Source organism: Danio rerio, chromosome 4, assembly GCF_052040795.2.
Source record: "Danio rerio strain M-AB ecotype USA chromosome 4, GRCz13ab, whole genome shotgun sequence".
Classification (NCBI taxonomy): domain Eukaryota; kingdom Metazoa; phylum Chordata; class Actinopteri; order Cypriniformes; family Danionidae; genus Danio; species Danio rerio.
In genome coordinates, this window is record NC_141024.2 from 63,577,555 (window position 1) to 63,592,236 (window position 14,682).

General features: G+C 36.6%; 4 protein-coding genes across 6 annotated transcripts in view; 1 reads left to right on the forward strand and 3 right to left on the reverse strand.

Moving 5' to 3' along the window:
- The window catches only part of LOC137489757 (protein NLRC3-like), a 407,221-nt gene that overhangs the window by 241,578 nt on the left and 150,961 nt on the right, over window positions 1–14,682 (forward strand). The gene's annotated exons all lie outside the window — the stretch shown is intronic.
- LOC148682312 (uncharacterized) overlaps window positions 1–14,682 on the reverse strand; it is a 342,019-nt gene that overhangs the window by 162,639 nt on the left and 164,698 nt on the right. The window lies entirely within an intron of this gene.
- LOC137487276 (uncharacterized protein K02A2.6-like) overlaps window positions 1–14,682 on the reverse strand; it is a 252,759-nt gene that overhangs the window by 59,772 nt on the left and 178,305 nt on the right. The window lies entirely within an intron of this gene.
- LOC148682315 (stonustoxin subunit beta-like) lies at window positions 322–10,881 on the reverse strand. The gene is made up of 3 exons (XM_088650781.1): window positions 9,116–10,881; window positions 3,098–3,144; window positions 322–3,012 (listed from the first exon to the last, which is right to left on the reverse strand). Exons 1-3 carry the CDS (start codon window positions 9,163–9,165, stop codon window positions 2,486–2,488), a joined length of 624 nt encoding a protein of 207 aa, XP_088506907.1. The 5' UTR covers window positions 9,166–10,881; the 3' UTR covers window positions 322–2,485.

Below are 14,682 nucleotides of genomic sequence, written 5' to 3' on the forward strand. Positions count from 1 at the left end.
ATTAGAAATGAGTTATCAAAACTATTATGTTTAGAAATGTGTTGTAAAATTTTTATTTGTTAAACAGATATTGGGGAAAAATATAGGGGATCATTATTAATTTTATTTGTGTGTGTGTGTGTGTATATATATATATATATATATATATATATATATATATATATATATATATATATATATATATATATATATATAAACCATTTTATGTTAAAAATATCTGGGAAACGGAATGACTAATATGTACTGGGATAATCTGTTATTCCATTAAACAGCTACTTGGTTATCCCATGGCAGGCCCATAGCCAGCCTGTTATAAGGGGTCTTTTTCTCAAAATGTGGACCTTTTTGCAGTTATTCACCTCATGTACATTGTATGAGATTTAAATACTGTATTTTAGTGACATTTTAAGCACTATTTTAGCTGGATTAGCCTGTTAGGTCGTCATCATAATGACACAATTAATGTACTAAAATAATTCCTTAAGATTTAGAATAATAAAAAAATGAATAAATACTGTTTTTTTTAAATACAAATGTATTAGATCATAAATTGTTATAAAGAAATAGGAATCTGTTGAAGTTTTAAATTAAAAATTGTAGCATTAGCCTACAAACTGGCCAGAACATTCAACTGTCCTCAGTCAGAATTCGGCTATTTGAATAATAACAATATAAAACATAATAATAATAAAGAACTTCACAATTTTTCTTGCCTCTCTTGTAAAAAAAGTACATTTGATTTGATTGAAAATTCATGGATAACAAAAATAGGCAAATTAGTTTTTATATTAATTTTAATATAGGATTCTGCTTGGTCTTAAAGCCTTTTTAATGGATTAATTGCACTATTTATGATGGCATAGCAGTCAAAATAAGACAAATGAGCTCATGTATGGGACAAATTCTGGACAGTTGTCATTGAGGGCTGGGTTTTTCCAAACACCCGAACCCCCTGGTTACGGGCCTGCATAGTTACCATGAGTAAGGTTCAAAATGAGATCATTTGGACACTTACCACTACTTTTTTTAGGTTGGAGCTGGAATTCATGTAAGTTATATGCTGTGATGTCAGTTCAAAGTGCAGCGTGCATCGCATTATGAGACTATTGTCGTAGACATCTTAGAGTAAAAACAGACTGAACTTGACGCCGGGTGACCTGGTCTGATAAACTCACTACACAGACAGCATGACCGTACTTTTCGGAACTGCAGATGGCCATGGCGTGACAGCAGTATAACTCGCACATCTCCCTCGTCAGCTATCACTCAATACAGCGCGCCCAAACCGAAAGTGGGAGACTCGTCTCTATAACAACCTCTCGCGACACAACCTCTCCAATGCGGCGCCTCGCGATATTTGCAAACAAAACATATGGATCATATCTATTATCATTTGACAGTAATGGAGGAACGCTGTGAAATGTAGCGAAGTAAGAGTACTGATTTTTCTCTAATAATTTACTTGAGTAAAAGTAAACATATTTAAATGTACTCAAAAAGTACACGTTACCCAATAATTTTAATTGAATTTTTTCAAGTAAATGTAACTCGTTACTACCCTCGTTACTACTCTGGCCATTGGGTACAAGGTGATGGGGCTTTGTGTGTAGTGCCTTTAAGCAGCATCTGTCAATCAACTGCTGCTGGTGAGCGAGAGCGTGTGTAAGTGTGCAAAGCCAGTTTAGATATAACCAAGAGCAAATACACATAATAAATATTTCATTAACAATACTTATCGGAAATTCATTCAATTTTACCCTTCAAATATTTTTTTTTAGTTGCACTGTTAAGAAATCAGGGCACTCTAGAGCCCTGCAATACTTTGTAATAAAATAACATTATTAATCTGTAATTTTTTAGTAAAACAGTTTATGTTAAACATAATGTTTTATTTTTTTTTTTAATAAGGAATGCAAGAACAGACACTTAAAAACAATTATTCTTCTTGAAGTAAACCGAATGGATTTTTTTTAAGCCCTGATATAAGTCAAAACTCTAAATTTAGCCATAAATGATGAATGTGATCTGTCTAACAATTAGAAATACAGTCGAAATGTGACAGTCACTTAAAATAGCTGTCGCATTATATTTGGAGCTGAAAAACAAATACAAATAAATTCTAAGAAATAACAGAAATCTTTTCAGAAGCACTAGAAAAGGCTTACATGCTTTTAACCTTTGACCATGCTGTTAGTTTCATCGTTGCGCTAATAAATTGGTATTTACACATGGTTGCTCAGACTCACACATGACAAGAATTACCTGTTTTTCTGTACATATGGCTTGCAGTAAACACCCAATGTGGAACCAAAGTGCTGTACAGAAAAAAGAAAACAATATAAAAGAAAATAACAAAGAGGCAAGTTTACAATAATGCATTTTTAAAAACAACAGAAAACAAATTAGTTTTTAGCAATCACGCTACTACTGACTGATCCTGCAGAGCAGAGGATTATGTGTAAATCTCTCCTCAGTTTCTCAGTTTTCAGCTCAGTTTTACTGATGATCCATAATGAACCCTAAACCCAGGATAGAGTGGCTCAGTGAATGTGGTCTGGACTGAGTGGATAAGGCTCGTTGTGTCTCTATAGATGTTGTAGAAGATCAGAGTTCCTGCACTGTGATCCACAAACACTCCTATTCTACTGCTGATCGGTTCTACAGAGAGACGAGTTTGTGTGTTATTGTGTATAAATGAGAAACTGGAGGAAGAGCAAATCAAACTCCAGGACTGATCATTACATCCAAACCAACTCTCATAACTTCTTCCCTTCCTGCTGATGCTCTTATATGACACTGATATTTCCACACCATCTCCACTCCAGTCAATCTCCCAGTAACAGCGTCCACACACACTCTCTCTGCACAACACCTGAGACACATCATCAAATCTGTCTGGATGATCAGGATACGACTGTTTCTCTCTCACTCGTGTCACCTTTCTGTTCTCCTCAGACAGAATGAGACCAGTGTTTGTTGTGTTTGGATCCAGTGTGAGAAAACAGGCATCATCTGAACACAAGAAGAGACATATTAATAACACAACACTCACCATAGGTATGTGTGTATATGTGTGTAAGAGTGTATGTAGAAGTACATTTGCATGGTCCTGCTGTAATCCTCTGCTGTCCTTCATGATCCAGACTGTAAAAACACATAGGCACCATTTACACTAGTCCGTTTTAGTATTAAAACGGTGTTTTAGAATAAAAACGATCCGCGTCCACATTAGCTTTCACCCAGCGTTTCTGAACAGCTCTCTGACGACACCACACCACTGAAAACGCACATCACGTGACCACACACACACACTAGAATGCGCTGCAGCCTATCTAGCCAGATGAGAGCTGTGCTCGTTGGAGTGTTCTTTAAGGATCTACCGCTGGATCTAATCTCACTTTACTTGATATTTAATTCACCTTGTTGTCTTTATCTAACGACATATTCCCCGACTTTGGTCTTTTGAATCTATTACTTGTTCTCGCAAAGATAAGGTAATTAATCTAACCACGTACATTCTGTTTATCGACGGATCGCTTGCCTTTATTTCCTATAATGTATAAACTTATTGTACGTTATACTTTTATAATGGCCATTATTGGTTATTAAAACTGATATTTAGCAAAAGAAAGGGTATGTTTTGTATTTTCAATGAAAATGAAAGGAGGCAGTGATGTTATAGGCTCCGTTTTGTTATAAATATAAATACAGTGAAGATGACGGTCATATATGCAGCACAACCCCTCAACATTTCTGCTGTCTGTTCAGATGTTAATATCAAAATGAAAACAGCAGTTCTTTATATCATGTTTTCATTTTATTGTGAAGATAGTGAAACAATGTTGCCAGGGTGATGTGAATAAGGTTATAAAAGTACACTGTTCCCTTTGAACATTTACCGACATGTCCTCGGGAGTCTGTTTCCCATATCAAACTCGCGAAGTCTGAAGGTACAAGGAGAAGATGCAGGATTGAACTGTGTGTAACGTTAGGCTACTTAATATTGAGAAAAAGCCCCAATTAAAGAGGTGAATGTCTGCTGCCCCGCCTCCATTTTCAGATGTCTCCATTTTCCCCCATCCACACTGAGACGAAAAAGGCCATGGCCACCCCTGTGGCCACTCCAACGGTTTTGCTGTTGATATTATTAATTTAAACATACTTACGTAAATGTAAAATTTGTCAATGATTAAATGAATAAATAAATAAATCTTCTTCTTCGGCCTTAGTCCCGTATGGTTGCAGGGTCGGCTCTTTGGAACAAGCCATTTTAGACTTGTCCATATGATAACGACTTTTTTACACATTCTGGCCGGCCTGTCACACTCATACACTACGGACAATTTAGCCAACCCAATTCACCAGCAGCATGTCTTTGGACTGTGGGGGAAACCAGAGCACCCGGAGGAAACCCACAGGAACGCAAGGAAAACATACAAACTTCTCACAGAAATGCCATCTGAGCCGAGGTTCAAACCAGCAACCTTCTCGCTGTGAGGTGACAGCATTACCTACTGCACCACTAATTCACCCGAATAAGTAAATAGCAGCCACTAAATTATTGTGGATTCAATTGTGGCAATGTAATATTTCCTTAACCATCTGGGGTCGAAGACCGCGTATATGCGTTTTGACCTGTGGTGTCGTCAAACTGCTGAAATGAACTTAAATTACACTTTCAGTTTTGATCGTACAAATGAGATCAATACATCAATCGAATCTGTTATGTGTCTACTTTTTGTTGTGTACACTCACAACAACAACAAATGTGTGTGCTTTTGCAAAATAAGGAAAACAAATAGTGTAGGCATTCTGTCTTTTCTCTCTCCGTGAACTGCTTTTAGTAGTGCATCAGTAAAATTCGCTGATACTCCGCGAAAACTAAACTAACAGAGATGAGAAATGTATATCTAAGAAAGCTTGAAGTGTCTACTTTTAAATGGAGTCTGATCTCATTAGTTTTAATGTGACCACGCCCACGAGGCATTGATATTACTGAAGACACAAGCAGACTGTGGTCAGAAAAACACGTCACTAAAATGAAAGGAAACTCAGCAAATATTCAACAAAGATGATGATTAATGGCATCTTTATAAAGCTTGTTATGTCTACTTTTGCATTAACCAATTCAAGTCGAAAACAAATTATCTATTTTTATGTAATCTGTTTAAAAGTAAGGACTGTACGGATTTTCCTATATCACCTCATTACAGCTAACTCGATCCCGCCTCTCAGTAAGTGCGCTGTTCATATGTAAATTTCCAGATGTGAAAACAACAGTGGTAAAGGACCAGTGGCAAAGAGAGATAAAGTAGACAAGAAGTGCTCCAAGTTTGCTCAGTAATGCGAGTAATTCTGGTCTCTGTCATGCCGACAAACTATTAGATGAAGATGTAGCCTTCAACTTCACAAAAATGTATAAAAACGTTACAAAAGTGGACCAAGATAAAGTAATCCTGCGTCTGTGAGTCTCCGCTGATGTCAAGAAGAAGGACAGGGGTTACAGTGAAATACTGCCTTTTTTTTGCCCTCCTCTGCAAGACTACATTTCTAAAAGTCCTTTGTAAGTTTATTCTTCAAATAATTTCTGTAAATACCGAATGAGAGGATGATTACTTGTGCCAAAAGCTGATTTCAGTAGATTTGCTATATGTAAGTTTATAAAGTTTGCAGAGTTTTATAAAGTGTACTGACTCTCACAAGTGTATCTCAAGTTATTTTGTGTAATTAATATTTTTAATTAAACTGCAAACAAAAAAGTATATAAACTTTCCTTTGATTCATTCTTGAAACTCTGCCCTTTTAGACACATACCTGTCTGATGGCTCATTATTCAGCTCAATATGCAGGTCTTTGTCTTCTCAGGTGTGACTCACTGCATAGTAATGATAGTTCACGCCTTCTCGCATGAACCAATTTCACTCAAAAAGTGACTTAGAAATTTTAATTAACAAAATCCAGTTTTCAAAAGTCTTGTGCACAAATGTTCTCTGTGTGTTTCACTGCCTTGTTTCAATGAATTAATTTTTTTTGTTTTTCACCTACCACGCATAAACGTTTCTTTCTCAAAAACACAAACAATACACATACAAACATGCTGCTTAGGTATGATTGTAGCCCAACTTGTGCTGTTTACAGTGTAATAACACTTTAGCCATTAAAATGTTTTTAAGATACTGAAAACAACACAAATGTCAGTGCATGTCAAAACTTCTCCAGAGCCCCAAAACACCCTCAGACCCCAGAAGGTTAAGGTATATCAATAAGCAGTATAAATAATATTGTGGCTCAGAAAGGAATATGGATAAATGATATTATTAGGGTCTGTATATTGTGTGTGCGTGTGTTTAGTAATGCCTTTTGTACAATTTGTTCATTTGTCTGTTTTATTATTGATTCATTAACTTTCATAAATTTTAGACATGACATATACTGTATGATGCACATGTACTAGCTGAGTTATTTCAAGGAATAAATTGCGATATTTTAGGAGTAATTAATTAAGTGAATTAAAACCACATTATTTCATTTACCAGAAACAAAAATATAACATCACACTGAATACATTATTTTTTGTGTGCCACCTTAAGATTTGGTATGGCCTCTTCTGTCCACCCCTAACAAAATGATCTGGGGGTGCCACTGCTCAGCGTTTCCAAAACGTTCTGTTTTTGGTGCTCGAAAACTCCGGTGTTGTGTGGATGGATGCCGTAACCGTAGCAAAACTTATGCATTTTCAAACTAAAACATATTAGTTTAAGCGGGGCCATAGATTCACATTCAGTCAGTAAACAAACATCAGCTCATAACACAGGCATGCGCAAACATAAACACACGCACACAGGCAGACAGACAGATGGATAGACACAGGCAGACAGACAGACTCACACACACAAACAGATATGTAACAAAACATCAGCACAACATGTGTAAGCTCCTGAGTCACTGTTATTAGCAATAGTGCTATATATGCTCTGCTAATGGTGTACTTTTGACTGTAGTAGTATAATATAAACACAGTAAGGCTGTTTGCTCTGAAAGGGTTGTTCTAAATAATAAAAGTGTGGAGAGAATTCATTCATTCTGTCAAAAAAACAACTCCTTTGTTGAGGAGGAAGGTCAGCAATGTGTAACACTGTTATCAAACCTATTTCTCTCTGAATTGTGATGTAAAATGGGTCATTCAGAAAAACAAAAGAAACAAAACATAAATGTTCCTCAACATTTAAATTCCTCAGTGTGATTTGTGCTGCAATTTCAGATTTAATTAACTTCATTCTCCAAAATCAGTGCATTAAGCAGTAATCTTCATGTCACATGTTATAAATAACTTTTAAAATTTAAATAAAGTAATAAATATAGAACTTTAATGAAGAAAATAAACAAGGTAACTGTTTGATAAACAATTTGCCAATCCAACAAAATTGCTGGGAAAAAAGGACTCAGATGAGTCGCATGTACAAAAGGGTCTCCTGAAGAAATAGGATTTACTCCATACTAGAGTAGTATGGATTTAAGTGATTTGTCAGGTCACACCCATTCTCTCTTGACTAACCAATGGCTTGAAAGTTTGTGTGGGAGATTTCTATTGTTTTCCTCGCAGGTCTGGGCAGTCCCAAGACAGACAGTTAAACTTTTAACTCTTAATTTATTAAAACTTTTAATGTCCTGAATCACAGGCTGTGGTACCACAACATGATAAGTTTAAATGTTCATGAAACCAGATTCATGAATTCATAATCTAATTGTCACCGGCTCTGTCCCAGTCATTCCCCTCGCTGGCCAGCAGAGGTCATCATCACCGGACTACTGACATTACGTCATCCTCACCGGACTACTGACATTACGTCATCCTCACCTCATTCAGACACTGATTGCTGCACACCTGACACACATCACCTGATTGCACTCACATGCATATAAGCAGCTCTTACACTCTTTTCAGTGCAAAGTCTTGTTCTGCCTTGTTGACATTACTGATTGTTAGTCATCCTTGCCTGATCTCCTGTTGCCAACCTGGACAGTTCCTTGCCTTGCCTTGCCTGCCGCCTGTCTAGAACCTTGTTTTGAATCATTGACTCTGATCCCAGCGGCCTGCTTCTGACCCATGCCTGCTACACCGGCTTATGATTGCAAGCCGCCAGCCTATCGACCTTATAAGCCTGTGTTTCATGTCAGTTCGCACACCAGTATCTACTGTGTGCTTAATATTAAAAGGTGTTTAATAAACTTACTGCAAATGGATCCCTCTGTGTCAGACCCTTCGTTACACTAATGCCTTAAAAAGGGCAAAAATTAAAGTATTACATGGGAGAATATACAGATTATAAACACATCACATGGACTTTGGAGTGAATTTTGTTTCTAAAAGTCTATTGCAATATTAAGTGTTTGTGTGTGTTTGCAAAAAAAGAGGTGGTTTCTCCCTTTCCATCTGCAATGTTTTTTTAAAGAACAGGAAGGGATGGGGCAAGAATTGCCTGTTAAGCATTTTGGTAGATAAGATTTCACAGAGTGATCTTACTTTCAGACTTTTTGATAACGAGACTCAAAGTCATTTTAGCAGTGGAACATATCTACTCCAGGGAGTTATTAAATCTTTCATCTACAACCTGTGTTACAATAATCCACATTTGAAGAACAGACCCCAGTTCAGTATGTTACATAACTGCCCCCTGCTGGTCATGCATTTTTTTGTGTCGGAGCATCCTGTGCTTGTGTGAAATACTGTACACCAGTGTCACTCGGTCACGCTCCTTCAATTGAGTGTTTTCAGTAGCTACATCTGTACCTCATTAAACCGGAAGGCTCATTTTCTGAAACCGTCTGACAAAACCAAATGTCTATAACAAATGCAATATAAATTTTGGATGTGATCAGTGATTTATATGGTGGCCGAGAGAGCTTAACACGCTGCAATTTAAGAAAGCACTTGCAGTTACAAAAAACACCAGCAAATAAAGAAACGATCTTCATCAATTTGACAGCACACGTGTTGCAAATTGGTCACAACACAAACAACTGAAGAAACTTGCAGCAATTTGGCCATATATTTTATATAATATTCTGAATCTTTCTCTGTTAATTTTATTATTGACATTTATTACAGGGCTACCTGCATCCTGGAGACAAATCCAGATTTCCGGAAGTGTGTTTGTCCTTCATGATAGATGTGGCATGTTTAAGAGAGATATCACCAGCAGTAGAAGACTCTAGAGGAAACCACAAATATTTTTAGCACCAGAGCACTTCAGGAAAACTAAAGAAACTGGTCTGATTGGCGAAACTCTTGAAAAGTTTTCATCTCATGTATAATTATGTCAAACACAGATCGTGTGTGAATCCACTAAGTCACTATTGTGATATAAAGATAATCAGCTCTTTCTCTCCACATATTTACTAATAAAATCTAAATGCAATCATTGCTACTATTAATGCAGTTTGAGTTTTTTACATTTAAGGGCTTCTGTAAGTCTTTTGTTTTCAAAACTTAAGTGAGCTGAAGAAAAGGACAGTTTGTGTAAAAAGTAGAAAAGCTGCTCATTTTACTGAATGAGTCTGTAATTAATAATGTAGACACAGTATTATATCAGAATGAAGCTGTCGAGTGAGTTTCTGTAATACGATTCACAACAATACGATAAGACATACAGTCTTAGTATCACATACTCAGTAATAAACACACTAATAAATCTCAGATAAATCAGTATCAGAATGCACAGTTTTCTGTGATTCTCTTCCACAGGGTATATGCAGGAATCCTAAAGGAAATGTCAATACCTATTTAAAACTTTTTAAAGACCTTCTTAGAATATTTTAAGACCTTGTTGCCACTTCAAGTTCTAATCAGTTAACTAATCAGCTAAGTTAACTAATCAGTCAACCTTTAATTGAAAAAACAGTTGTTAATAAACAGTTGAAGAGTTTGGTTGCAAAATGCGATAAACACAATTTTTTGACATTTGGATTTTATTATTGCAAATCACTGTTCAGATGTACCTTAATCTATGTGTGAATTGCTGCCATTATTAACATTTAAGAATGTACACTTTAGGCCTTGTACAAAATGTATTATTTAATGTATTTTTTCACAAAACACACACAAAGTCACAAAGTGCGATATAATGGATATAGAACGTTCAGGAAACTGCACCAACTCAGCCTTCCCTGGGAAGAGAGTCATGGTGGTGAAGTACTTTGCTCAGTAATGCGAGTAATTTTGGTCTTTATCATGCCGACAAACTATTAGATGAAGATGTAGCCTTCAACTTCACAAAAATTTATAAAAATGCTACAAAAGTGGACCAAGATAAAATTGCAGACTGCGTCTGTCAGCTTCCGCTGATGTCAAAAAGGCCAGGGGTTACAGTGAAATACTGCTTTTTTCCTGCGCTCCTTCCCATCACAATATACCTGTCTGCATGGCTAGATTTCTAAGTGTTCTTTGTAAGTTTATTCTTTTAATACCAAATGAGAGGATGATCACTTGTGCCAAAAGCTGTTGTGATGCGCGCTCCTTTTTCTTGCGTGAAATTGTAACTGGAAACACGACTATAGCCACAGTGGCTGGTCAGGCGCTGATGATGATGATTATTATTATTATTACAGTGAAATAATTAATTAAATATGACGGGGCAAGGCGATCTTGTGTCACGGACTCTGTGCAACAAAAGCAAGAACTGTGACACCGCGGCTTCGATTGCTCTGATCATACAGGTTGGGTTTTCAGCAGCGGGGTGGAAGGAGCCTCCACTCTTTCTGTAACAAGCTACAAGTCGTTTGTTCAACGAACTTAATCTTATCAAACAAAACATTGATTTACTAGCTTTTCTTAATGGTATTACAGTAGTAGATTATAGCTTAAGGTGGGTATATAGTATTTTGCACAAAAAAAAAACTAATAAATAAATGTAAAAATTATGTTATGCACGTTCTGGCCAAAACTAACTAAGAATCTTGTTGTTATTAATCAATCTTTGTATATACTATTGCATAAATTTATGATGTATTGTTTTTTAAACCAATTTAAGATGTTTGACAAAGATAAATATGTTGCAATTTGGCATGTTTCTTTTACTTTATTTATGGATTTACTATTTATGGACATAAAGTTAAATAAAAAATATCCTGGATTTGAAAATATTGTGTTCCTGGCCTTAACTGAGCTCAAGTAATAGTTTGATGTATAGAAATTGTGAATGAACTTGACTGTTGATGTCTTAAATTATAATGTCAAATAACCCACATTTCTCAAAATGGATATATCTCGTTTTGCAACGAAACTCTTCAGTTGTAATTAAATAAATCAAAGGAGCACAACCATGCAACAAAACTCAAATAACCTTGAAAGACACGAAGCTTAAAAGAATAAATTACGTGATTGTTTTCAGTGACAGGCTTTAGCCACTGTTTAAACTCTTCTTTCTCCAACCAGGAGTACCCAAACTTACATTTTCCCATTTTGTTGTCTGCTTTGCTACATGTGGAGAGCGTCACATCACCTTCCTGCATTCGTCGCAAATTACGTGGCATCACCCGGATGGAGTAGCTTGGCCAGTCGCACCCAAGCCCGAACTTATTGTGTGGATCGAGCACGCTGTTGTTAATATTAGGAGGAAAATAAATATATTTATGCCTATCTGGAGTCAAACACTTTGGAAAACGCTTGTGTAAGACCGCATAAAAACGTAATCAAGACTTTTTAATACCTTTTAATAGCCTTAATTTTGTCCCAATTGATTTATCAACTTTTACTACTTTTTAAGACCCAGCGTACACCCTGTTCCAGAAACACACTTGATCATCTGTTAGATCAAGATATAAAGAGGTGGAAATTAAATCACTTAATGACTTCAGCTCAGCAGTAAAGTTTTAGAAACAAAGAGATGATGGATGGATAATAAAATGACGCTTATAATATATATATATATATATATATATATATATATATATATATATATATATATATATATATATATATATATATATATAAACATTTTTTTACAGATAATATTAAGTACAGAAAGAGCAAACTCACCTCAAATAAAGACTGTAGATCTTTCTATTTCTCTGAACTGTTGAGTTGAACAACAAGTTTGCACGTCAAGATATTTTCACTTCTGAAAAACACATCAAACTGGTTTGTGACATGATAATAATAAAAAAACAGACTCCACATGAAAAACACAGACTTGTGTCATTATTTTCAGTTACTTTGGAACTTTTCTTAAATAATAATTAAAATGCTCAAAACTACCTGTTCAATCTGTTTTGTTTTTTTTTTATTATTAATTCAGTACAGGTTTATTACAATAATAACACAAATTCACAATAATTATTGTTTCAAAGTAGCTTTACAAAAGGTGCACATCATTACAGGGGAGCCACCCACCACCCCTTCACTTCCATCAGCAACAATGCAGGGGGCTTACTGAAAACATTTTGTCTGAGGGCCCGACTTGGCCAGCGGCTCCCCTGCTTCAATGCATTACAATTAAAATCAGTAATAGTACTGTATAGGGTGGGCATTATACATGTTCAATGAAGTGTATATGTGTATTAAGTGTGTGTATACACTGCAATATTTACAGTTCAGAGAATGTAAAACCAGACAGGATTGATTATGTGATGAATAATAGTTATTATTAATATTGATTACACAGCAGCTCATATTAAGCTGGACTCAATAAAATACTTTCTCTCAATGATTTCAGAGAATACTATTTATGCTGTGATGTTTGTGTTGACCAGTGATGTGTCTTCATAAGAGTGCAGATTCACTGCTACAGAAGTAAGTATTCATTAGAAGGAAGTCTTCCAAATAAACTTGTTTTGTAAGTTGTTTTGTAAGTTGTTCTTAAAGACGTAAACAGGTTTCTTGATGTTTCTCAGCACTTGTTTTAGCAGCTAATACAGATGAAAACTCAGCTTTAATGACACATCACAGCAGCTCAATGTCCCGCTCTTTATTTACTGATAAATACTGGAAAATGCTGCAGAACATTTTCAGCAGATTATCTGTCAGAAAGAGGAACGCTGTCAATTACACTGCTACTGATGCAGATTCAGGATAAATTCAGCATTTACTGAAATATATGTGTGAATGAGATGTGTGTGTGTGTGTGTGTGCTGTGCAGATGTTTCTCTTCATTTGTGTTTTATTGTGTGTAATGAGTGAAGGACGACTGAAGCTGAATGGTGAGATAAAAGCAGATGAGGACAGATAAAGATGATCTGCTGAGGAAGATTCACTGAGTGTAGAGCTGTAAGGAATTTTGCTCTCTGGGTATACTTATATATTGTTATTATGCAAAGAAGAACACTTTTATTCACAGAAGATACATTATGAATTAGAAAGTTGTTACAAAACTTAAATCACAGAATATTATGTAAGTTTATCAGACTTGAGTCTTTGGGCCTACTCACACTATGCCATCCGTACCGTGCCCAGGCACGTTTCCCGGATCGTTTGAGAAGTGTAAGTGCGCTGAATCGGGCTCAAGCACGGTTCACTTGGCCGGCCCTGGCCCGGTTGGAAGAGGGGGGCCTGAGTGCAGTTCACTTGGGCTTTGGCACGGTACGCTTGTGTGTGAGTGCAAAACGCGCCAAAGCCCGAAACTGAAAGCGAGACGTGCCTTATAAGGGGCTGTTTCATAATGATTTATTAATCATTCTTACTGTTCAGTGAACGCAAACTGCCGTCGTTTATTAAAAACGCAAACCCCTCACTGCACGACAGCTGCGTGCCTTCAGCAGACCTCCTCATTCCTGCAGCACGAGAGTTTTAAGATTGTTTATGAGCGCCAAAAGTGGCGGATCTGTTCGGCGAAATATCTGACTGCGTGTCACCACATCCCTAAGGACTGTTTGGCGAAATATTTGACTCCATGTCACTGCATATCAAACGGCTGAAACGATATAACAAGAGAAATCTCCGTTGTGCTGAGTGAGAGCGCTCATTGAACAGCGCAGCATCGATGACGTAAGCGTGCCTAGGCCCGATTAGTGTGAGTGCGGGCCATCCATTGAAGTCCATAGTATCTGTTTTTCCTACTATAGAAGTCAGTGGTTACAGATTTTTAGCTTTTTTCAAAATATCTTCATTTGTAATCAACAGAAGAAATTCAATAAGGTTTGAAACCACTTGAGGGAGAGTAAAAAATATTCTGTCATGCCAATAAGGTAAGTCACTTTTTATTTACATACTTTTTATTTACATTTTTCTAATTTTGACACTCCCTTGTTGGTGCTAGGTGACTTCAACATTTACGTTGACAAACCGCAAGCTGCAGACTTTTAGACTCTGCTTGCCTCTTTTGACCTAAAAAGAGCACCTACTTCTGCTACCCACAAATCAGGTAATCAGCTAGACCTTATTTACACACGACACTGCTTCACTGATCAAACAAAAGTAACTCCACTACAAATATTGGATCATTTCCTTCTGTCTCTCAACATCCACATTACTCCTGAGCCGCCACACACTCCAACACTGGTTACCTTTCGCAGAAACCTACGATCTCTCTCACCCAATATACTATCCACCATTGTTTCAGACTCTCTTCCTCCATCTTGCAAACTCTTTGCACTTGATTCGAACAGTGCCACTGATACACTCTGCTCCACACTAGCATCATGTCTAGACCGATTATGTCCTCTTGCATCCAGGCCAGCCCGTGCCAG

Coding starts and splice junctions, on each gene's coding strand:
- LOC148682315 (XM_088650781.1), bottom strand. CDS start 9,165: ATGAAGGACAAACACACTTCCGGAAATCTGGATTTGTCTCCAGGATGC. Junction 3,145..9,115: donor GATTTGTCTCCAGGATGCAG/GTAGCCCTGTAA, acceptor GTGTTTTTACAG/TCTGGATCATGAAGGACAGC. Junction 3,013..3,097: donor TACAGCAGGACCATGCAAAT/GTACTTCTACAT, acceptor TCTTGTGTTCAG/ATGATGCCTGTTTTCTCACA.